Here is a 21513-nt window from a genome sequence, read left to right as displayed (position 1 = left end):
GGTGCCGGGACCGGTGCGGACCTGCCCGGTGCCGCCCCGCCCCGCCCCGCCCCGCCCCGGCGCGCTCCCGCTGTCGCTCCGCCCCGCGGGGCCGCGCAGACCCGCCCGACGCGGCGGGACTCTCCGGTAAGCGGCGGGGCCGGGAGCGGGACCGGGAGCCGCGCTGGCGCCCGCCGGAGGCGGCGGGGCTGGCGGGGCGCGGCAGGGCCGGGCCGGGCCGAGCCGGTCCGGTCCCGGTGCTGGTGCTGCCCGCCCGTCCGGTCCCGCCCGTGCCCCGTACCGCCCGTGCCCCGCCGGCGCTGTCCCCGGCTCCCTCCCTGCTGTGCCCCGCACGCTGCTCCCGGCGCCCCCCCGCGCCCCCGCCCGCCGCTCCCCTCCCCTCCCCTCTCCTCTCCCGTCTCGTCCCGTCCCGTCCCGTCCCGTCCCGTCCCGTCCCGCGCGGGCACGGCCCGACCCGCCACGGGAGCCCCGGCCCCGGTCCCCCTGCCCGGGACGGGATCCCGGGGCGCTGTGCCCGCCCGACGGCTCCTCGCGGGACACCGAGTCCCGGCCCGGCCGCAGCTTCCCTCCACTGCTGCCTCCGCGATCCCCTGGCGGGGCCCGGCCGCGGGACGGGGGAGCCCGGGGGAGGAGCCCCGGGGGGTTGCACGCCGTGTCCCGGGCAGGGGGCCCCGGGGCGTCGTGCCACCCAGCACACACTCCTGGGTCCCCCAGCTTCTTCGGCCGGGGCGGAAGCAGCACCCCGCCTGCTGGCATCCCCCCTGAGACCTCCCCAGGGCCCCCCCGACCCGCCCGGACCCCCCTCCTGCCAACCTGCACCCGGGTCCCGTGGCTCTGCCGGCCGTGGCGTCGCACCTTGGCCCCTTCCCGCCGTCCCGCTGTCTCTGCCGGCTGCACCACTGGGGCTGGATCCATGCGCGAGGGTGTTCCTGTGCGGCCCTGGCAGCGTTCCCGTGCCGGACCCGGCTCTCGGGGCGGTAGTTGCCCCAGGACACCGCGGGAGGTGGGAGAGCCAGGATCATGCTGCCGCTGCGCTTCAGCCCTTGTCATCTTTTTATTTTCCAGTGGGTGCCAGAGCAACGTGAGGCAGCTCCATGCCCTTCCCTCCTGGCTCCTGAGCCCGACAGCGACCCTCGGCAGGTGAGAAACATGGGGCCGGGGAGTGGACCTGGCATGTGCGGCCCTGTCGGCCGGCCGGCCGCAGCCGTCCCGCACCCACCGGCTCCCTCCAAGCAGAGGGAGTGTCCTGCGGCTCAGCCCCATCCCAGTGCGGCCCCACAGGTGGCCCTGCCTCGCAGCACAGAGCTGCCGCTGAGGGGTTTGCGCCCACCCGGCACGGTGCTTGCCAGGAGCCGCCATGCACCGTGCTGGGTGATGAGCAGCACTGCCCGCTTGCGAAACGCTGCCAGGGGTTGAGCAATGCCAGGCACGGCTCCAGCCCCACTGCTCTCCCACTCGCATGCTGGCGTGGGCTCCCATGGCCCCGGAGTGGGGACCGTGCTGCTCTGAGTCAGGTCCCCAGGGCAGGGGGGGCAGCAGGTCCCAGGGGACACGGTGCCTATGGCTGCCCCTGAGCTGCTTGGTGCAGGCAGGGACGCGGGCAGAGTCGGTCCCCAGGGGCGGACGGGGCTGCCCCACACTTCTCCTGCCGGAGAGGCCCCAGCGGTCTCTGATCTGGTGTCAGGAGACAGGATTGCTCCTGGGGGGGAACTGTGTCAGCAGCTCGGTGGTGGTTCCCGGGTCTGTGGGGAGGAGCCCACCCCCCCGCATGGCGGCTCCAGGCACGGGCTGCGGGGTCCCATTGGGGGATCAGCCCTGCGGCCGGTGGGGGCCGCCTGGCCCTGCTGTCGTGCCCTTCGGGTTCGCTGCACTGCTTCAAGCGGCTGCCAGGAGCGTGGGATTTGATCGCCCTAACAACCTTCCTGGCACCGGTGCCTGCGCCTCCCTGCAGGCAGCCCTTCCGCCCCAGCCCGCCCGGGGCCCGGCCTCCTCCCGGGAGCAGGGGCAGGGCTGGCCCCGAGCCCAGGCAGGGTCTGCGCTGGGTGGGCTCTGCCCCGCACCCCCTCACTGCTCCCTAGCCCCCGGGTGCTGCCCCGCGCTGCTGTGGGAGGATTCTGGCTGCCCCCTCCCTCGCTGCCCGTTGCCCTCCTGCCTGTACCTGGGGTCCTGCCCAGCCACGTGCCCTCCCAAGGGACGCTGCTGTCGGTGTCTATAGGTGAAGGTGCACGGTAGGGCCGGCTCTGGGGGGTCCCCACACTGGTGAGGGGCACCCCGTGGCTGCACAGCCTCTCCGTGCCCAGCTTTGCTCTGCGCCACAGCGAGAGCAGTGAGAGTTGCCGCAGGGTGGGCTCGGGGCTCCCCGGGGCGGGCAGGACACCTAGGTGCGGGACGGGGGACGCTCCTGCTGCCGCCGTCCCCTGCAATGTCCCAGGGACAGGATGGGGGGTGGCCCAGCCCTGTAGCGGTGACCCCCTGCCTGGGGATGCCGGCCCGGCCAGCGGAAGGGAGGGGGCCGTGGGAGCCACCACCTGGCTGGGTCCCCGTGCCAAGCTGCGGGGTGGGGGGGGTCTGGCCATGGTCCCTGGCGCGGCCCCTGTAAGCACAGCCCTGTCATTAGAGGGGACCGGGTGGCCGCAGGGACCGGGCTGGCTGCCTGAGGACGCCGCGCTGGGGTTTGCCAGGGGCGCCGAGGCTGACGGGGGGGTATGGGCTGCTACCGGCTCCTCCCCACTCTCTGCCCCATGTCTGCCTGCCCCACAACCCTTGCCCAGCGTGTCCTGGTGCCTGTCCCCTTGCAGGACCCCGAGCACTGTGCCTGGGCAGGCAAAGCCCCCAGCGCCCGCTCCTGCCTGCACTCCTGAGGCTGTGGGATTGTATGTCCCCCATGTCCCCCTTGGACCCCCAGGCTGGCTGCTCCATGGGGCAGGAGTGTGGCCTCTCCATCGGCACTCGCTCATCCCCAGCCGCCGGCGCTCGCCGCTGGCTGCCCCCATGCCCAGCAGGAGCCGCGGCGCAGAGGTGGGGCTGCCCGAGGAGCCGTTCCGGGACTTGGCACCGCTGCTCTGTTTGGATAAAGTGGCCTGGTGCAGGCTTGCCGAAACAAAGACTCTCGCTGCTGCCGCCGCTGCTGCTGATTTTTTTCTTTCACGCTGGTATAAAAGCTCCCGGCGGCGGCCAGCGCTTGGCAGCTCGCAGCGTGGTGGGGCAGAGCGTGGCTGCCCCCGGGCCCCGCACCGGCCCTGTGGTGGAGGGCAGGGGCTCGGCCCGCGGGAGAGGGATCTGGAGGGGCCGCGCCGGCCAAGGGCCCCACTGTGCCGAGGGCCCCGCTTCGTCTCCCACTGGGGCAGGTCACAGTCCCGGGGGACGCCCGCTGGCTGGGCAGGCGCCCGGCAGCCTCCACGGGAAGCCGGCAGCAGCGGAATCGTGGCCGGAGCCGCAGCCTTGCCGGGTTGGCGGGCGATGGGGTGAGTGGGGCAGAACTGCCTGCCCGTGCCGGGGCCGGTGGGGGACAGGGAGTGACACAGCCGGGCTCACACCTCCCCAGCCTCCAGGCAGCTGCGGGTGGGTGGGTGTACGGTCCCCGGCCCTGCCATGGGTGATTGTGTGGAGGGCTGCGCCCAGCCCTCCCCACAGCCAGGCCCCCCCACAGCAGCTGCCAGGGACCGAGGGGTCAGTGCCGGTGCATGTCCTGGGGTGGCACGTGGAGCGCGGCACAGGGGCAGTGGTCTGCGGGGGAGGCAGCTGTACCTGCCCCTTCCCAGGGCTGGGCTGGGGACAGCAGTGGGGACCGCCGGTTGGGGCAGCAGGAGCTTCTCATGGAGGGTCCGGTGCTGCATGGGGGGGTCCTGGCCTCTCCAGGGCTGGGCCGAGGGGGCTGTGGCAGCGGGGTAGTGGGAGACCGGCAGCCGTGGTGGGAGGGAGCACACCACTGGGCCGCATCCTGCAGGGTCCGTGGGGCAGCCCCTGCCTGCGGCGGCTGTGCCTGCCCTGCCTGCCGTCCCCACCCCAGGGCTGGTCCCCAGGCACGGCAGTGGCACCGGCGTGGGTGTGGGCGTGAGCCGCGCAGCGCCGTGATTCATCTCCCGGATCCGGCGGTTTCGAGGTCGCGGGGCGGGGGGGTGCGCAGGGGGGAAGGATATTTTTGGTGACGGCTTCTAAAGTTGCAGTGTCTAGAAAACCTCTGCTGGGGCGGGAGCTGTGCCGCAGGCGGCGTTGTCCCAGCCCTGCTCTGTCCCGCGGCGTCCGCTGCGGCGATGGGGGGGGTGTGGGCCCCCAGGTGGGCATCCGGGAGGCGCTCGGGGTGGCGGGATCTCCTGAGGGTCTCCCGGAGCAGCCAGGTGAGCTGGGCAGGAGGGAGCAGGGCAGCAGAGGCAGCTGGCCTGTGCCATGTGGACCCCATGGAGCCAGGTGGGGGCCGGCACTGGCTTCCCCGGCTGTGAGGGGGGTGGCTGCACCGCCTGCCCATGAGCCCCCCACCTTCAGCAGCCTCCGGCCCTTGGGCATGGGGCGCGGGTGCTGCCCGGGAAGCGAGGGGCTGCTGGGGGCTCTGGGTGGTCTCCTGCCCTCAGGTCCTCAGGGGTGGGCAGGGGAGCTGGAGCATGCCGCTGGGCCTCCCCCCTCGGCACTGCTCTCCATTTCGGGGTGCAGGGAGCTGGGGTTCGTGCCCTGCCCGTGCAGGTGGGAGGCCGGTGCACAGCCACCGTGGGTGTTGGCGGTGTGTGCCGGAGCTGCCCGGTGGTACACCATCAGGGTGCAGACGCAGCTCTGCCTCGGGGTGCTGTCTGTGGAGGAGCGGGTGCTGGTGCAGCCCCAGGGGCGGTGCTGGTGCCGGGGCAGCTCTGCCAGGGCTGGCTTGTGGTTCCCAAATGTGGGACACGAGTGCCCCGAGGAGCAGCAGGGTGAGCGCAGCTGTGCCAGATCATCCTCTCCCTTCCACTGGCGTGTGCCAGAGGAAGCCATCCCAGCGGGAGCCCGGGGTCCAGGCGGTCCCTGCCGCAGTGAGGGTCTGTGCAGGCAGTGGGCCTGTGTGGCATGTGGGGACGGGGCTCTGCTCCCCTCTGCCGCTGCAGCGCGGGCCTGGGGGGGCCAGCCATGGCCGAGGAGCCACGGTGGGTGCTGGCCGTGGCTCCGTGCCTGGGCAGCATCTGCGGGCCATGCTCCCGACGGCAGCGGGTGGCGGGGGAGCCCGTCCTGCTGGGCTGCGGGCAGCGAGTGTCACCCCATGGTAGCTGAGCACCGTGGCTGTGTGCCTCCCCTGCTCGGGTGCTCCAGGACCCCACGCTGCAGTGGGACAGGCTCTGGAGAGCACCCCGGGCAGGGCAGGGTGGCCCGTGCTGGTGTACCCAGCCCCGGTCGAGGAGCTGGTGCAGCATCACCTCGCAGCGGGCAGAGATGGCAGCGGGAGAATGGGGGGACAGGCCTGGGGGGCACAGAGCCCCCCTGGGGCAGCCGTCGCCATCCCTGAGCTGGGCTGTGGGGTGGGGGGGTTGTGTGGCTGGGGCCCCTCACTTCCCCTTCTGCAGGATCGGGGCACAGCCTCACCGTGCCGGGCAGGCTGGGGAGTGTGGGGCACGTCTGCCCGGCACGATGGGCACAGCCTGACCTGTGCCAGGCTCACACTGCTGCAATTTTGCATGGAAATTGGGCACAAGGAGTTCCTGGGGGGGTGGCTGCCAGCGGGAAGACAGCAAGGGACACGGCGTGTTCTCTGTCATGGCGGTGTCAGCCAGGCGGTGCACAGGGGGGGCCGGGACTGCAGATGTGGCTCCAGTTCCTGACCAGACATGGCATGGTGGTGACCGTCAGTCTCACCTCCGTCTGTGGGCACAAATGTGCGCGGCATGTGTGTGTGTGTGCTGATCCCACGTCAGGGACCCGCTCCCGGTACTACCGCTGCCGGACCGTCCCCAGCCCGGGTGACGTGGTGTGAGGAGGCACAGTCCTGCCAGCAGCACTGGCACAGGGGAGCAGGCAGCTGGGCTCTGGCTAGCCCCCGCTGACCCGGGGCTCCCCTGCTCCCCGTCCCATCCCCACTCAGGGGGTTTTGGGTCTGTGCTGCGGACGGGGCTGCTCGGGACATGGCTGCCCTGGTCATGGAAGGGCTGGTGGTGGTATTGCCTCACTTCCCGCCTTGCTCAACCCACCACCGGCCCGGCCTCCCCTCCAGGCCTGTGTGGTGCCAGTGGGTGCCGGTGGTGGGGCTGGGCACAGGAGGGGGCTGGGGGCACGTGGGCCTCGTGGGGCAGCCCCCACGACGTGGGGCGTGGGGCCGGGGCCAGGCCCTCTAATCGTCTCAGCGGATCAGGCGGGCAGGCCGGGGGCTGGTCCCAGGAATGCGACTCCGGCACCGGCGGGAGCCGCCGAGCCTGCTTGCGCACAGGCGCTGATCGGAGCCAGCCGGTAATTAGCGGCGCGGGCGCGGCGTTGGCAGCCCATGGCCGTATCTGTGGACCTGCCCCACTTATCGGAGCGGCCTGTTCCCTCGCACAAGGGGCCATTGTGCTGCGCCGCCGGCCCGGGGAGGCCACACGTGGGGCACGGCGTGGCACGGCAGGGCTGGTGCCGGTGCTGCCATGGGTGCTGCTGCTGCCCCAGCCCACCTGCCAGTTTGGCCCCGTGTGGCGCAGCCAGAGCATACGGCCCTGACCCTCCTGCCCCGCGGCTGAGCCTGGAGCAGGGCGAAGTGGTGGCACCGCAGCCGTGCCGGTGCCTGGAGCCACATGGTGTCAGCAGCACAGCGCTGAGCACCGACACCAGCAGAGCTGCAGCGGGGCAACCCCATGGCCGCTGGGCATCCCGGCTCATCGGACCCGTCCCCCTGCTGTCCCCCCATCCCGGGCTGCAGGAGCTCCCTGGAGAGCAGGGCCAGCCATGGGGCAGGTGGGCACTGACCCTGTGTGGTGTCCGGGTCAGCCGTGGGAGCTCCTGGCTCGTGGGCTCCTCTCTGCAGGGCTGGCACGAGCCGCTGAGCCGTTCCTGGCCGGCTGCCCAGCCGTGCCTGCCGGGTGACTCAGCCGCCACCACGGAAAGCAGAAGTCCCCCCCCCACCGGGTGCCTGTCACCCTTTCCAGCAGGGTCAGGCCACAGGCTCCCGGGCACCGCGTGTCCCCTGCACAGCTGGGCCTGGCACCACGGGCTCACCCGCCCTGGCACCGTCCTGCCAGGTCCCCACGGTGGCACCGCCAAAGCCTGGGGCAAGGGGCTGGTGGGGTAGGCTGCGGGGAGCCCCCAGTTTCAGGCAAGGGACAGGCAGCCGGCTGCCCATGGGTGGTGCTGGGGCCAGCACCCGGCTCCTTCGCGCTGAGAGTCGGTGAGAGCGCAGCTTGGGGCCGCTTCCCAGCTCAGCGTTCCCTGAGAACAATCCCAAATTTGTTCCCAGGTCTCTAATCCCCACGAGCTGCCAATGGGATTAAACCCAAAAAGCTGCTTAGGGCCGGGAGCGGCGAGTGCCTTCCTGTGCCAGAGCCCCGGCACCTGCCGGCCGTGGTGGCCCAGCGCCGCCTCCCCGGGATGGGTGGGATGGGGGCACCGTCCTGCAGGGAGCCCAGCCCAGGCGTGACGCCGGCGGGGCCCCCACAGTGCAGCCAGGATGGCGCGAAGGCGCTGGCTGTGCCCAGCTGGTCGCTTGATGCCGCTGACCCTCCCTGTGGGCTCTGCCCCCCACTCCCGGCAGCTGCTCTCGCTGCCACCGGGGAGCCCCCGCATGCCACTTGCTGGTCCCAGTCCTTGGGGCTGGGGGGACGCAGCTGCATGGGACCCCAGGAGCGTGGGGTGCTGGGTGCCCCATGCAGAGAGGGGACCCTCGGCACCGCCCTCGAGTCACCCAGTAAAGGCAGTTTGGGGATCGTGGCTCCATTTGGGGGGGGAACGGAGGTGCCGGTTAGTTCCCCGCCCAGTTCCAGCCCTGCTGGGTTGGGCAGGTGCAGTGGTGAGACTGGAGCTGTGCCAGATCGGCTCCCTGCTACCCGTGCCACGGTGGAGGGGCTGCAGCCAGCCCCCCTCAGGCACGGCACTATGGGGTGCACGGGTTGGGGGTCTCCATCCCGAGTAGGGGGGGGAGTTTTGGCTGCCATCTGCGGCTTGGCGGGCGCCCCGGGAGAGCGGCGTGGCAGGTCGGCTAATCTGCGCTCGCTCGGCTGGAATGTGGATGTGCTGGCTCTGGCCCCGGATGGGGAGCGGGGATTAGGGAGCAGCCGGAGCCGGGTAGCGCCAAACCTAGGAGAAGGTACAATCCGGTGCTGCGGCCAGGCTTGAGGAGGCATCTGCTGAGGCCGCGGCTTCTCGAGCCTGACCACAGCCACTGTGCTTGCACCCCAGGGTGCCCGTGTGGGACAGCGTGGCGGGAGGGGTGCCGGTGATGGTGACGGGGATGGTGAGCCACCCATGTGAGATGCAGTCATCCGTCACCACCCTCCTCGGTCCTTGCCGTCACGTGGGGCCACCTCCCGCAGCAATAAACCCAGCACGCCAGTGCCGGAGGGGTCAGCCTGGTGCCCGGGGAGCTGCCGAGGGGCAAGTGTGGGGCGAAGATGGCCGGTGGGCAGGTGTGGGGGGCCAGGATGGGGGTGCTGGGGGGCTCACAGGGCTGTGGGGGGGTCAGTCACCGGGTGTCTGTCTGGGGAGGGGCAGTCACTGCTGCTGCCCCCTGGGGTCTGGCTCCCTGCCTGCACCTTGCAGGGCTGGGCGCGTGCCCAGGGTCCTGCTGGAGGGGGGCTGGGTCCCATCCTGCTGCCCCGGCTCTGCTCCCGTCCCGGCGTTTGTCTTGGCCCCTGCTCTCCCGCTCCCACCGGCGGCCAAGACAAACCAGCCTGGAGCCGGCCCTGGGGCCAGCCCTGCCCGCGCCTCCCCCTGGCCCCCAGGCAGCTGAGGAGGGGCAGACCCTGACCCCCTGCCCACGGCTCTGCCCTGGGGTTGGCGGTGGCACCCGGTGCCTGGGGGAAGGGGACAGCCGGCAGCCATGCGGCTCCTCAGGGCATCGCTGCTGCCAGGGGAGCACTGGCTGTGCCCCTGAGCACCTCTCTCTGCCTCCAGGTTATGCTGCCCCGACAACATCCCCTGAGCCCCCGCGAGAAGGAGAAGGGCTAAGCCAGCCGTACCGGGGCGCCGTGCCAGCGCCATGACCCACTCCCAGGTGTCCTCTGAGATCCACCACATCGTCTCCTCCGCCTTCCAGAGCGTAAGTTCCGTGGCAGGCACAGCCCCACAGCTGCTGAGGGGGATGGTGGGGCTGCACCCCCTGCCACTGCCCGGCTGGGCGAGGGGTGCCGTGGCACAGCCCTCCTGCCATGCTGCACCGTGGGGTGGTGCCCCATTGCATGGCTGTGGGGCAGGGCTGTGGCATGCTGGCAGAGCAGCGTGGCACCCGCCTCGTTGCATGGCCGTGGGGCAGGGCTGTGCCTCACAGCAGCCAGCCTGGGGCAGGCTGAGCCGACTGTGCCGGGGTGGTGGGTGCCCTTGAGGCAGGTGCTGCTGGGGCACGTTGGGCCGGGGCCGCCGGCTCTGCCGGTGCCGCTCACCTGCCCCAGCTGTGCACGGTGCCGGCAGTGCCAGCACCGCACAGCTTTTGTGTGGGTTCCTGGGGCTGCCTGGGAGCAGAGTTAATGATTAACCCTTTGCGTCGTGCTGTGCGACTGCCTGGTGCCATTGGGCAAGTCCCCATCGCCACGCACGTGACCGGGGATGGGACCTGCGGCCCCTTCCCTGTCGCTCCACCACCCATGGATTTCCTCCTGGGCTCCTGGGTAAGCCGCGGCCTCACCGGGCTGCCGGGCTGGCAGGTCTCTCATCGCCCCGGCACCCGGCCGAGGGCACCCGTCCCCACCTGTCCCGGGGCCGAAGCTGGGCCTGGCGGAGCCGCGGGCGAGGGAACATGCCAAGGCATGCAGGGACGTGGGGCATCGCCCCGGGATGGGGCACTGGCTTGGGAGCATCTCAGCCCCACTGACCCCTGACGGGGCTCTCTGGGCCGTGAGGACATGGGCACTCGGTCACGCTGGGCCGGGGATAAGGCGGATTCGGTGAGGGGGTCCTGGGCATCCCCATGGGCAGGGTCAGTGGGTGGGCACCAGGGACCAGAGGAGCCGGGCCGTGGGGGAGGCAGGGATGTGTGGCATGGTTGTTGGGATGTGCTGCCCGGCGTTGGCACGGGCAGCAGATGGGGAGTCCAAGGTCATTTTGGGGCTGGCAGGATCCTGGGGTCGGGGCACATAGGTTTGGGGGCTGGTGGGGGGCTGCCTTGCTGGGTGCCGTGGGAGCGGCTGGGGCGCTGCCGGGGCTGGAAGATGGAGACTGGTGGGTTCGCCGGGCGTAGCGCTGCAGGCACTGGGCCATGGCCAGAGGGTCTGGGAGGGCTGTGGGGTGTCGGAAGGGGGTCACGGGCCAGCAGAGGGGATGTGGTGGGAGCGGGGGGGATGTGAGCAGAGGATGTGGCCTGACACTGCTGTCGTCACGTGGTGGCCTTGATGCCGTAGGTGGTGGGTGTGAAGGGACGGCACGGTGTGCCTGTTCCCTGTCACCCCCACCGCGGTACCCCGTCCTGGGCAGGGCCTGGGGGCTTTGGGGTCACCGTGCGGTGGGGACAGGGGACCATGGCTCTGCCTGAAGGCACAACGTCTGGGCTGGGATGTGCCAGGCTGGGGGGTGGGGGCTGTGGCACAGCCCTGGCCAGGCACGTGCCATGGGGCACCAACTCAGGGTGCTGGGTTGTCCCCAGGGAGGCTGGCAGCCCCCACCGCCGCTGCCTGGGGGTGTCCTTGCAGGCATGGCCCGGCACCCGCCACCCCGGCAGGGGAAGGCACCCAGGGTGTCCCTGTCCCCACCCTGGCCCCCTGCCACACCTGGGCGGTACCGTCCTCCCTGTCCCCCTCCTCCCGTTGCCCCCAACCCCACATCCCCCCACCCCGGGGGTCTGGGACCTGCCTCATCCCCGAGAGTTATGGGGGGTAGCCAGGGCATGGCAGGGACCGTCCCCCCCCCTCCCAGCTGAGTGCTGCGGGCAGGTCAGGGGGGCTGTGGCGGGGGGGTGCACAGGGTGTCGGCAGCGCAGCCCCAGCAGGGGCCCGGGGGGGGCACATTACCGAGGCGGGGGCACGTTACCGGGGCGGGGGGGGGGAAGCTGTGCATTACCGGGGGGGTGGCAGCGCAGCCCGGGGGTGATGGTGCAGCCCGACCCGTGCAGCACCGGGGGGGACGGGACAGTGCGCACCGGGGGGGTCGTTGTGCGGCCGCGAGCAGAGTCGGTGCGTTCCCGGAGTCCCGTGCATCACCGGAGCGGGGGGGGCGGCCGTGTGTGCCGGGGGCTCTGCAGCCCGGCGGGGACCGTGCGTTGCCGGGGGCGTCGGTGCGTTGCCGGCGGGTCAGTGCACGGCCGGGGAGGGGTCAGTGCATTCCTGGGGGGGTTCCGCGCGTTGCCGGGGGCGTCGGTGGGTTGCCGGGGGGGCCCGTGTATTACCCGAGGAGATCAGTGCATTGCCGGGGGGGTCGGTGCGTTCCCGGGGGGGTCGGTGCAGTGGCGGGGGGTCAGTGCATTACCGGCGGGTCGGTGCATTCCCGGGGGGGTCGGAGCTCGGCCGGGGGGGCCCGGCGCAGCCCGATGCTGCGGGCGCAGCCGGTGCCCTCTGCGGGCCGCTGTCACCTTGAGGCGGGCGCGGGGCGGCTCCGTCAATATTTGGTGAGGCCGGGGAAGGAGCCGCCGCCCCCCGCCCCCCCCCCGCCCCCGCCGCCCCCATCCCCGGCCGGGCCGGGCCGCGCCGCCCCGATAAAGCGCTGCGGGAGCTGCGGCGGGAGCGCGGCTCCGCCATGACTCAGGTAGGACCGGCCAGGCGGGGACGCGCCCCCCCCCCCCCCAGCATCCCCCAGCCCAGCCCCCCCCCCCCCCTCCTGCACCCCCCAGCCCCGCATCCCACCCCCCCCGCACCCCCTACCCCCTCGCCCCCCTCAGCACCCCCCCATCCCTGCACCCCACCCCCCCCGCACCCCCCCTGCACCCCCTACTTCCCCCGGCCCCCCCCCAGCCCTGCACCCGTGTACGCTCCCTGCACCCCCAGCAGCCCCGCACCTCCTGCGCCTGCAGCCCCCTCGCCCCCCCCCCCCAGCCCAGCAGCCCTCCCTTGCACCCCAGCTCCCACAGCTGGAGTGCACCAGCAGCACCCAGCAGCGCTGGGACGGGGGCGCAGCACCAGGGCACCGTGGGTGCAGGGTCTGGGTACGTGGTGGGGGCACGGCACCAGGGCACGGCAATGAGGGCGCCAGGTCCAGGCTGAGCAGGGAGCAGGGCACTGGGGTACATGGGCGGGGTATGACACCAGAGCATGGTGCCAGGGGTACACGGGGGGGACACAGCACCAGGGCACGGTGCTGGGGGTGCTGGGTCCGGGGTCTGGGCTGACTGGGGAGCATGGCACTGGGGTGCTGGGGTACATGTCGGGGGAGTGCGGCACCAGGGATGCTGGGTTGGGGCCGCCCTGGGGAGCGGGGCACTGGGGATACCGGGGGTTCACAGGGAGAGTGCGGCACCAGGGCACGGCGCTGGGGATACTGGGTCGGGCTGCACCGGGAGCAGGGCACCAGGGTGCTGGGGTACATGCGGGGGGAGCGCGGCACTGGAGCGCAGCACTGAGGCTGGGGGGCGCAGGGTGCACTGAGTGCAAATGGCATGGCGGGCGCCCAACCCAGGGGCGCAGGCAGGGTGCATGGCCCACGGTGTGCCAGCAGGCACGTCCCTTGGGTGCAGAGCCTTTGGGGACCCCGGGGAGCCACCGTCCGGGGCGCCCACCACGTGGGACTGCGTGACTGGGGTGTGCTGGGGGCTGGCGGCAGTGCCGGCAGTGCCCAGTGCCCGCTCAGCCCTGCTGCCGGCCTGCAGCCTGAGCAGGAGGCGCTGGGCGCCGTCTCGCCTGCGTTCGGAGAGGAGGAAGAGGAGAAGGACCTGAACAAGGCCCTGGGTGTGGAGCGCTTCGAGGAGATCCTGTGCGACACGCACCCCCGCAACGCAGAGGAGGCTGGGCGCAGCTACGGCGAGGAGGACTTTGAGTGTGAGTGGGGCCTGGGGGGCAGCGGGCAGGCAGGCAGCAGGTAGGCAGCAGGCAGGCAGGGCGCCAACCCCCCCCTGTCCCTCTGCAGACCACCGCCAGTCGTCCCACCACATCCACCACCCGCTCTCCACGCACCTGCCCCCCGACACCCGCCGCAAGAAGGGGGTGCCAAAAAAGGGCAAGAAGAAGCACCGCCGTGCCTCTGTCCCTGGCGAGACCCCCACCATCGAGGAGGCCGAAGAGGATGAGGATGAGGCATGCGACACAGAGACGGAGAGATCGGTGGAGGAGCTCCTGCAGCCTGGCCCTCCCGAGGCAGTGCAGGTGAGGGCAGGGCTAGGTGTGGGGGGCAGTGCTGTGCCCCCCCCTGCTCTGGGGGCTCTTGGGGCGGGAGGCTGGGCACGGCCAGGGAGCCGGAGCTGGAGAGGAGCTGGAGCCGGTGGCGCCTGTGGCCAGGGGACATGGCTCCACAGCAGCCGGTTCCTCCCATGCCCTGTCTCAGTTCTTCCTGCAGGAAGATGAGGTGACTGACCGCCGGGCGGAGGAGCCGGCAGCCCCCGCGGCGCTGCCCAGCTCCCCCCCGGAGCCCCGTGAGTCCACGTCCCCCAGGGAAACCCGGGCAGGCAGGTGAGCGGGGGCTGGGGCCGGGCAGCGCTGGGGCTCACCTGGGGCTTGGACAGGGCTGGGGCTCTCGGGGACCAGGCAGCCCCCTCCGGCTGCCCCACGGCAGGGCTGGGGGGCAGAGCGGGGGCTCCGCTCTGAGGCAGGCGCCTGCCTTGCAGCCCTGATGTGGAGGAGGGAGGTTTGGTGGAGGGAGCGGCCGCCGCCGAGGCTGGCTCCCCTGGTCGCCCTGTTCCCAAGTCGCAGCCGGGGCACCGCAGCTACAACCTGCACGAGCGGCGGCGGATCGGCAGCATGACGGGCACAGAGCAGGCCCGGTACCAGAAGATGCCGACAGACGAGTCAGAGGCCCAGACGCTGGCCTCGGCTGACCTGGACTACATGAAAAGTGAGTGGGGGGTACCCTGCACCCCGGGGGCTGTGCTGGCAGCACGCCGTCGGCACAGTAGGAGCTGAGCCATGCACTGGGGCAAGCAGAGCTGGGGCCAGCAAGTCCAGCAGTGCCGGGTTGCCTCATGGCTGCAGCAGAGCCGGGCTGGGTGCAGGCTCTGGCCCTGCTCCAGGCGCTGGGTATGGCTGCAGGGGACCCCTTCCCGGGGCTCCGGGGATGGGCCAGGTCTGCGTCCGTGTGGAGCACGACCAGGAGCCAGTGCCCAGAGTGGCTGGAGCTGGAGGCAGCGGTGGTGTCTCCCTTGGGTGCTTGCCAGCCCCATGCAATTTACAGCTCGGGGACTCCCAGGGCGGCAGGTGACGCTTCTGCCTCAGAGCTCCCTGGGGAGCGCTGCCCGCAGCAGAGCCCGTGTGCTGACGGGCACGCACAGCCCTTGGCATGCGGGGCACGGGTGACCCCGGTGTGAGGAGCCACCTCAGCTCCTGCTTGTCACCACCAGCTCTGGTGCTGGAGAAGCAGCCAATGGGCGACCCCCCGGTGCCGCAGCACTCGCCAGCATGCAGATCTCGTCCCCCCCCACCACACCGAGTGCCGCCCTGCCACGCTCACGGGCTGTGATGGTCCTTGCCCGGCCCCAGCTCGGGTCCCTCTGCTCCAAGCTGCCCCAGGCAGGCTGCCAGTTCACGGCTCCCCCGGGCTTCCCGGTGCCAGGGCTTGGTGGCCCTTCTGGGCCGGAGCTTGGGGTGCAGGGCTGTGAGCTCCGCAGGTCGCCCACCCGCCACCATTGCTGTCCTCTCTGTCTCCGGCAGGTCACCGCTTTGAGGACGTGCCGGGGGTGCGCCGGCACCTCGTCCGGAAGAGCACCAAGGCGCAGGTGGTCCACGTCAGCAAGGACCACAAGGAGCCCAGCACGCGGCACCGCAAGCAGGACCGGCAGCCCCACGAGGTGTGGGGTCCCGGCACCCAGGGGGTTGGGCAGGGCTGGGGGTCTCGGCACAGCAGAGAAGCCAGAGTGGGGTGCAGGACCGGGGGAGCGGCTGGGCGGGCGCGTCTCACCCGGGGTGCTGTGGAGGGGGGCTGCCTGTGCATGGCCCTGTTGCCGAGGGGGGGTCCTTGCTGTCCCAGCGCTGACCCGGCTGTGCCGGCAGGTGTTCGTGGAGCTGAATGAGCTGGTGGTGGACAAGAACCAGGAGCTGCAGTGGAAGGAGACGGCACGCTGGATCAAGTTTGAGGAGGACGTGGAGGAGGAGACAGACCGCTGGGGCAAGCCCCACGTGGCCTCCCTGTCCTTCCGCAGCCTCCTGGAGCTGCGCAAGACCCTCTCCCACGGTAGGGAGGCAGGGTTGGCCCCACAGGGCCTGGGCAGGGGGAGTCCTGGTCCCGCTCACCTCAGCCCCCCCTTCCTCGCCCAGGGGCCGTGCTCCTTGACCTGGACCAAAAGACGCTGCCGGGGGTGGCTCACCAGGTGGTGGAGCAGATGGTTATCACCGACCAGATCCGGGCCGAGGACCGTGCCAACGTGCTGCGGGCACTGCTGCTCAAGCACAGGTGAGCGCAGGGGGGCAGGGACCCGCAGCCCCTGCCTCCACCAGGCTCTGCTCCCCACAGCTGTGGGGACAGTGCTGTCCCCGGGGCCACTGGTGTGCAGTGTGCCGGCAGGGATGGCTGTGCCAGGCTGCCGGCTGCTCTCTCATTGGGCCGCCACGGACAGCCCTGGCTTTGTCCCACAGCCACCCAAGCGATGAGAAGGACTTCTTTCCCCGAAACATCTCAGCCGGCAGCCTGGGCTCCCTGCTCGTGCACCACCACAGCACCAACCACGTGGCTGAGGGCAGTGAGCCGGCTGTCACCGAGCCCCTCATCGCCGGCCACGCTGTGGAGCACGACACGCGGGTTGATGTGGAGCGGGAGGTAAGCCTGGCTCCCATGGCTGTGCCGCACCATCCGCAGCCCTCTGCCCATGCCTTCCTCCCAGCCTGCCACCGCTCCTCATCCTCGGGAGAGGCCCTGACCCCAGCCCTGCTGCGTGCTCTGTCCCTGCAGAGGGAGGTCCTCACCCCCACGCCCCCGGCTGGCATCACTCGCTCCAAGTCCAAGCACGAGCTGAAGCTGCTGGAGAAGATCCCGGACAATGCCGAGGCGACGGTGGTGCTTGTGGGTATGGAGGGGTGGCAGGGGGATTGGAGAGGGTGGAGGGGTTGGGAGTCACATGCTGGGCTCCCGTGGTGACCCCCTGTGCCTCCCCAGGCTGCGTGGAGTTCCTGGACCAGCCCACCATGGCCTTTGTGCGGCTGCAGGAGGCGGTGGAGCTGGACTCGGTGCTGGAGGTGCCCGTCCCTGTACGGTTCCTCTTTGTGCTGCTGGGGCCCAGCAGCACCCACATGGACTATCACGAGATCGGGCGCTCCATCTCCACCCTCATGTCTGACAAGGTGAGCACTGCATCCCTGCCAGGGCCACGCACCCACGTCTGGGCTTAGGGCCCCGCCGTGCCTCTGGACGGGAGCTCTGACCCCGCCGTCACCCCACCAGCAATTCCACGAGGCTGCATACCTGGCTGATGACCGCCATGACCTCCTCAACGCCATCAACGAGTTCCTGGACTGCAGCGTCGTGCTGCCGCCCTCCGAGGTGCAGGGCGAAGAGCTGCTGCGCAGTGTTGCCCACTTCCAGCGCGAGATGCTGAAGAAGAGGGAGGAGCAGGAGCGGCGGCTGCTGCTGGAGCCCAAGTCCCCCGAGGAGAAAGGTGCCAGCAGGGCTGGGAGCAGGGTGGGATTGGGGCAGGGTCTGGATGGGAGCACCCGGCTGGCAGGGTCTCACTGTCCGTCTGTCTGTCTGTCCGCGGGGTGCAGCGCTGCTAAAGCTGAAGGTGGTGGAGGGTGAGGGCGAGGAGGAGGATGACCCCCTGCGGCGCACGGGCCGGCCCTTTGGGGGGCTGATCCGGGACGTGCGGCGGCGGTACCCCAAGTACCTGAGCGACTTCAGGGATGCACTGAACCCCCAGTGCATTGCGGCCGTCATCTTCATCTACTTCGCCGCGCTGTCACCGGCCATCACCTTCGGAGGACTGCTGGGTGAGTGCCGGGGGGCACGGCACTGCACGGGGGGGCTGGAGCGGGGCACTGCATGGGGGCACTGCAAGTGTGGGTGCTGTGTGCTGCCCCGTGCATGCACTGCAGGAGGGAGAGGGTAGGAGCTGCCATTGGCTGTGACGCCGGGGACGAAGGCCCCTGTCCCGCCAGGTGTGCCTGAGCCTGTCCTGCCCGCAGGGGAGAAGACGCAGGACCTGATTGGGGTGTCTGAGCTGATCATCTCCACGTCGCTGCAGGGTGTGCTTTTCTGCCTGCTGGGTGCCCAGCCCCTGCTTGTCATCGGCTTCTCGGGGCCCCTGCTCGTCTTTGAGGAGGCTTTCTTCACGGTGAGAGTGGGGCGAGCCTCTGTGGGCAGGAGCAGGGTGGGGGGACATTCCTGTGGGGCAGACATCCCCCCCCCCAGCCCCACTGCTCCTGCTGGGGCCCTCCCTGCCCCACTGCCTGGGGCTCTGCCCCAGCCCTGTGGCCATCGCTCTTGCTCACACCTGCCTGTCTCTCTGCCTGTCCGTCTGTCTGCATGGCACTGGCAGTTCTGCACGTCCAATGAGCTGGAGTACCTTGTGGGGCGTGTCTGGATCGGCTTCTGGCTCATCCTCATCGTGCTCGTCATGGTGGCCTTCGAGGGCAGCTTCCTGGTGCGCTTCGTCTCCCGCTTCACCCAGGAGATCTTCGCCTTCCTCATCTCCCTCATCTTCATCTACGAGACCTTCTCCAAGCTGGCCAAGGTGAGCCGGCGGGGCTGGGGCCGGGGCGTCTGTGGGGCAGGGACAGGCAGGACTGACCTGAGCATCGCGCTGCCACAGATCTTCCAGGAGCACCCCCTGCATGGCTGCCTGCAGGCGAACGGCACGGGCGCGGAGGCAGAGGCGTGGAGGAACACCAGTGCAGCCCCAACCAACAGCACAGCCGGCCGCGCCGCAGCCAAGGTGACGGGGCAGCCCAACACAGCGCTGCTCTCACTGGTGCTCATGGCTGGCACCTTCTTCATTGCCTTCTTCCTGCGCAAGTTCAAGAACAGCCGGTTCTTCCCCGGACGGGTGCGTGGGGCAGGCGGGACAGCGGCGCGGGCGCTGCATGGGGCCCTGGGGTGAGCCCAGCTTTCGGGGGCAGGGCTGAGCCGGGGGGGGCCAGGCGGTGGGGCTGGGGCCGGGCTGACGCTGCTCTTCCCCCAGATCCGGCGGCTCATTGGGGACTTTGGGGTGCCCATTGCCATCCTGGTGATGGTGCTGGTGGACTACAGCATCCAGGACACCTACACGCAGGTCAGCACCCAAGCAACCCCCCCAGGCAGGACCCCCCGCCCCGCACCCTCCTGCGGGGCCCCAGTGCCACCTGGCCCCAGTCCCGCGCATCTGCTGCCATCCCGGCTGCAGGTCGGCTGCTCCCAGCGTGTGCGGCACTGTCTGTCCCCACCATGGCTGTCGCGGCGCTCGGCCGCCTCTGGCTCCCAGCATCTCGCCTTTCTTCTCCCCGCTTTGCCAGGAGCCCTTTGAGTCCAGCTGCAGCGGGTCCTGGTGTCTCCGCGGCTCACCCCACGCCCCGTGGCACACCTCACTCTGGGGAAGCTGCGTGCCGGGGGGCAGAGCCAGTGCCCCCACCCCAGCGTTTCTCGCCCCCTCCCTGCAGAAGCTGAGCGTGCCCAGCGGGTTCTCGGTGACGGCCCCAGACAAGCGGGGCTGGGTGATCAACCCCCTGGGTGAGAAGAATGACTTCCCCATCTGGATGATGGTGGCCAGCGGCCTCCCTGCCATCCTCGTCTTCATTCTCATCTTCATGGAGACGCAGATCACCACGTGAGCGCAGCGGGGCAGGGCTGGGGGCCCAGTAGGGCCGCGCGGGGCACGAGTGGGGCAGGGTGTGCCATGCCGAGCTGTACCAAGCTGTGCCATGCTGTGTCAAGCTGTGCTGTACCATGCCGTGCAATGCTGAGCTGTGCCAAGCTGTGCTGAGCTTGCCATGTCGTGCTGAGCTGTGCCAAGCTGTGCAGTGCCATGCTGTGCCAGGCTGAGCCATGCCAAGCTGTGCTATGCCATGCTGAGCTGTGCCGTGCTGTGCCACGCTAAGCTTTGCAGTGCCGTGCCATGCCAAGCCCTGTCAAGCCATGCCGACGGTCTGCCCTTGTGCCCAGGCTGATCATCAGCAAGAAGGAGCGGATGTTGCAGAAGGGCTCTGGGTTCCACCTTGACCTCCTGCTCATCGTGGCCATGGGCGGCTTCTTCGCGCTCTTTGGGCTGCCGTGGCTCGCTGCGGCCACTGTGCGCTCCGTCACGCATGCCAACGCCCTCACCGTCATGAGCAAGGCTGTGGCGCCCGGGGACAAGCCCAAGATCCAGGAGGTGAAGGAGCAGCGGGTCACTGGGCTGCTGGTGGCTGTGCTCGTCGGTAGGTCCAGCCCTGCCTGCTGTGGGTCCCCTGCCAGCCCTGCTCTGGCCTGTATGGGCATGGGGGGGCTGGGCAGCCCCGGGGAGCTGCGGTGGTGCAGGGAGCAGCGTGGGGGTGGGGCTGAGCCCACAAGAGCTTTGGGTACCCCAAGCCCTGGCCAAATTGGCACGGCCATCCTGTCCCACATGGACACCAGTGACAGAGGACCCTCCCCAAGTGTGGGCGGGGTGAGCGGGCAGGGAGGAGTGGGGCTGGGGGGCTGTTGTGAGCCCTGGACCCAGCCAGGGCTCCGGGCACCCCCTCCCTGGGCACCGCGGCTGACCCCACTCTGGCCCAGGCCTGTCCATCGTCATTGGGGACCTGCTGCGGCAGATCCCGCTGGCCGTGCTCTTTGGGATCTTCCTCTACATGGGTGTCACCTCCCTCAACGGCATCCAGTTCTACGAGCGCCTGCAGCTGCTGCTGATGCCCCCCAAGCACCACCCTGACGTCACCTATGTCAAAAAGGTGGGGGGGGGGCCCTGGGGGGTCCTGGGTGGGTGGGACCCTCATCTGGGGCAGCAGCCAGCCTGGGGCACCCTGGGGCTTGGGGCACCAGGGTGTCTGCAGGACAGACTCTGGCAAAGCTTTGTTTAGGGGGTTGGGGGGATGACAGGGCAGTTCCTCTGGGGAGGCCATACCTCAGCAGGGCTGTGGGGAGCCATGCCCTGGGCGGGGGGGGGATACCGCTGGGGACAGGCTGTGCCTGAGGTGGGAGGGTGACACAGGGGTCCAGCATGTGTGTGCCCCCGGCACTGATGCCCGTCGCCATGCAGGTGCGCACGCTGCGCATGCACCTCTTCACCGGGCTGCAGCTGGCGTGTCTGGCAGTGCTCTGGGCCGTCATGTCCACAGTGGCCTCCCTGGCCTTCCCCTTCATCCTCATCCTCACGGTGCCACTCCGCATGTGCCTGCTCAGCCGCATCTTCACCGACCGTGAGATGAAGTGTGTAAGTACCTGCTCCGTGTGCTGTGGCCGGCTGCATCCCTCGTCCCCGTGGGTGCTCGGGGCCATGGGCCATGACAGCTGGACCCATGCAGGTGGGCTGAGGGGGAGCCCCTCGCTGCCTGCTCAGCTGCCATCTCCCCGCAGCTGGACGCAGACGAGGCCGAGCCCATCTTTGACGAGCGGGAAGGTGTGGACGAGTACAACGAAATGCCAATGCCGGTGTGACCGTACGCCAGCCAGCGAGCTGCCCGTGGCTGCAGGGCTGGGCATGGCCAGGCCCCCGTGCTGCCGCCCTGCGCGGGGACGGGGGCAGTGGCTGCGCAACTGTGCCCAGCCGGGGATGGGCACCCCATGTTCCCTGTGCCTTTGGGGGGGGGGACACCTGCCAAAGAGATGCTGGCCCGCAGCCTTGCCCTGCTGGGGACCACCCACACCCCTCCCGTGCGGTACAGGGACAGGCCGTGCCTTCGGTCCCCCTTGGGCATGTCCTGACCACACCACGGGGCAGAGCCCCCCAGTCATCCCCCAGCAGAGCTGCAGGTCCTGGCCCTGCCCCAGCCCCTCTGCAGCCCCCAGCCAGGCCCTGGGCTCCCACCAGACAATCGGGCATTTCCTAAATCCCACCATGTTTTATTTAACAGAGTAATTTAAATGGCAATAAACAGCTTTATAATGAGCACGCCAGGCTGAGGGGTGCCCAGGTGGTTGAGGCTGGAGGCGCTGGGGGGGGTGAGCACCGTGCACCTCTGCCCGGCACCACAGCTGCATGAGGGCAGGGCTGCAGACAGCAGCATCTGTGCACTGTGCGCTGCCAGGGCAGGGTGCTGGCCCTGCTGCCGCCAAGGGGGGGGGCCCGTGCCTGCCTGTCCCCCCGCAGGGCAGATGGCTGGGAGACTGTGCCCTGGGCTGCCGGGGTGGGGGCACAGGGGTCACCTTGTGCCAGGCCCAGGCCGGGCAGGGGCTGTGGGCCAGCCGCTGCCTTGTACTAATAAACAGAATGGACTTTGC

The 21513-nt window shown here is 70.5% G+C and overlaps 1 protein-coding gene across 3 annotated transcripts; it reads left to right on the top strand.

The window, feature by feature from the left end:
- Nucleotides 1–62: 62 nt before the first annotated feature.
- On the top strand, nucleotides 63–21512 carry SLC4A2 (solute carrier family 4 member 2). Of its 3 annotated transcripts, none has more exons than XM_076363583.1 (24): nucleotides 63–126; nucleotides 1066–1140; nucleotides 9031–9175; nucleotides 12863–13031; nucleotides 13120–13355; nucleotides 13546–13658; nucleotides 13814–14040; nucleotides 14853–14989; nucleotides 15192–15372; nucleotides 15456–15591; nucleotides 15774–15954; nucleotides 16087–16201; nucleotides 16291–16475; nucleotides 16576–16789; nucleotides 16896–17117; nucleotides 17313–17461; nucleotides 17666–17860; nucleotides 17939–18172; nucleotides 18308–18397; nucleotides 18762–18928; nucleotides 19264–19517; nucleotides 19855–20024; nucleotides 20333–20506; nucleotides 20650–21512. In XM_076363583.1, the coding sequence occupies exons 3-24, from the start codon at nucleotides 9116–9118 to the stop codon at nucleotides 20728–20730; spliced, it is 3690 nt and encodes a 1229-aa protein (XP_076219698.1). In that variant the 5' UTR covers nucleotides 63–126; nucleotides 1066–1140; nucleotides 9031–9115; the 3' UTR covers nucleotides 20731–21512. The 3 variants fall into 3 exon arrangements, with proteins under 3 accessions (XP_076219698.1, XP_076219697.1, XP_076219699.1); XM_076363582.1 differs by having other exon boundaries at nucleotides 13534–13658; XM_076363584.1 differs by lacking the exons at nucleotides 63–126; nucleotides 1066–1140; nucleotides 9031–9175 and adding an exon at nucleotides 11782–11805 and having other exon boundaries at nucleotides 13534–13658.
- The last annotated feature ends 1 nt before the right edge of the window (nucleotide 21513 follows it).

Source organism: Aptenodytes patagonicus, unplaced genomic scaffold (assembly GCF_965638725.1).
Source record: "Aptenodytes patagonicus unplaced genomic scaffold, bAptPat1.pri.cur scaffold_69, whole genome shotgun sequence".
Classification (NCBI taxonomy): Eukaryota; Metazoa; Chordata; class Aves; order Sphenisciformes; family Spheniscidae; genus Aptenodytes; species Aptenodytes patagonicus.
This window is presented reverse-complemented; position numbering and strand designations above follow the sequence as displayed.

Coding starts and splice junctions, on each gene's coding strand:
- SLC4A2 (XM_076363582.1), top strand. CDS start 9,116: ATGACCCACTCCCAGGTGTCCTCTGAGATCCACCACATCGTCTCCTCC. Junction 14,041..14,852: donor TGACCTGGACTACATGAAAA/GTGAGTGGGGGG, acceptor TGTCTCCGGCAG/GTCACCGCTTTGAGGACGTG. Junction 17,118..17,312: donor CACCTTCGGAGGACTGCTGG/GTGAGTGCCGGG, acceptor TCCTGCCCGCAG/GGGAGAAGACGCAGGACCTG.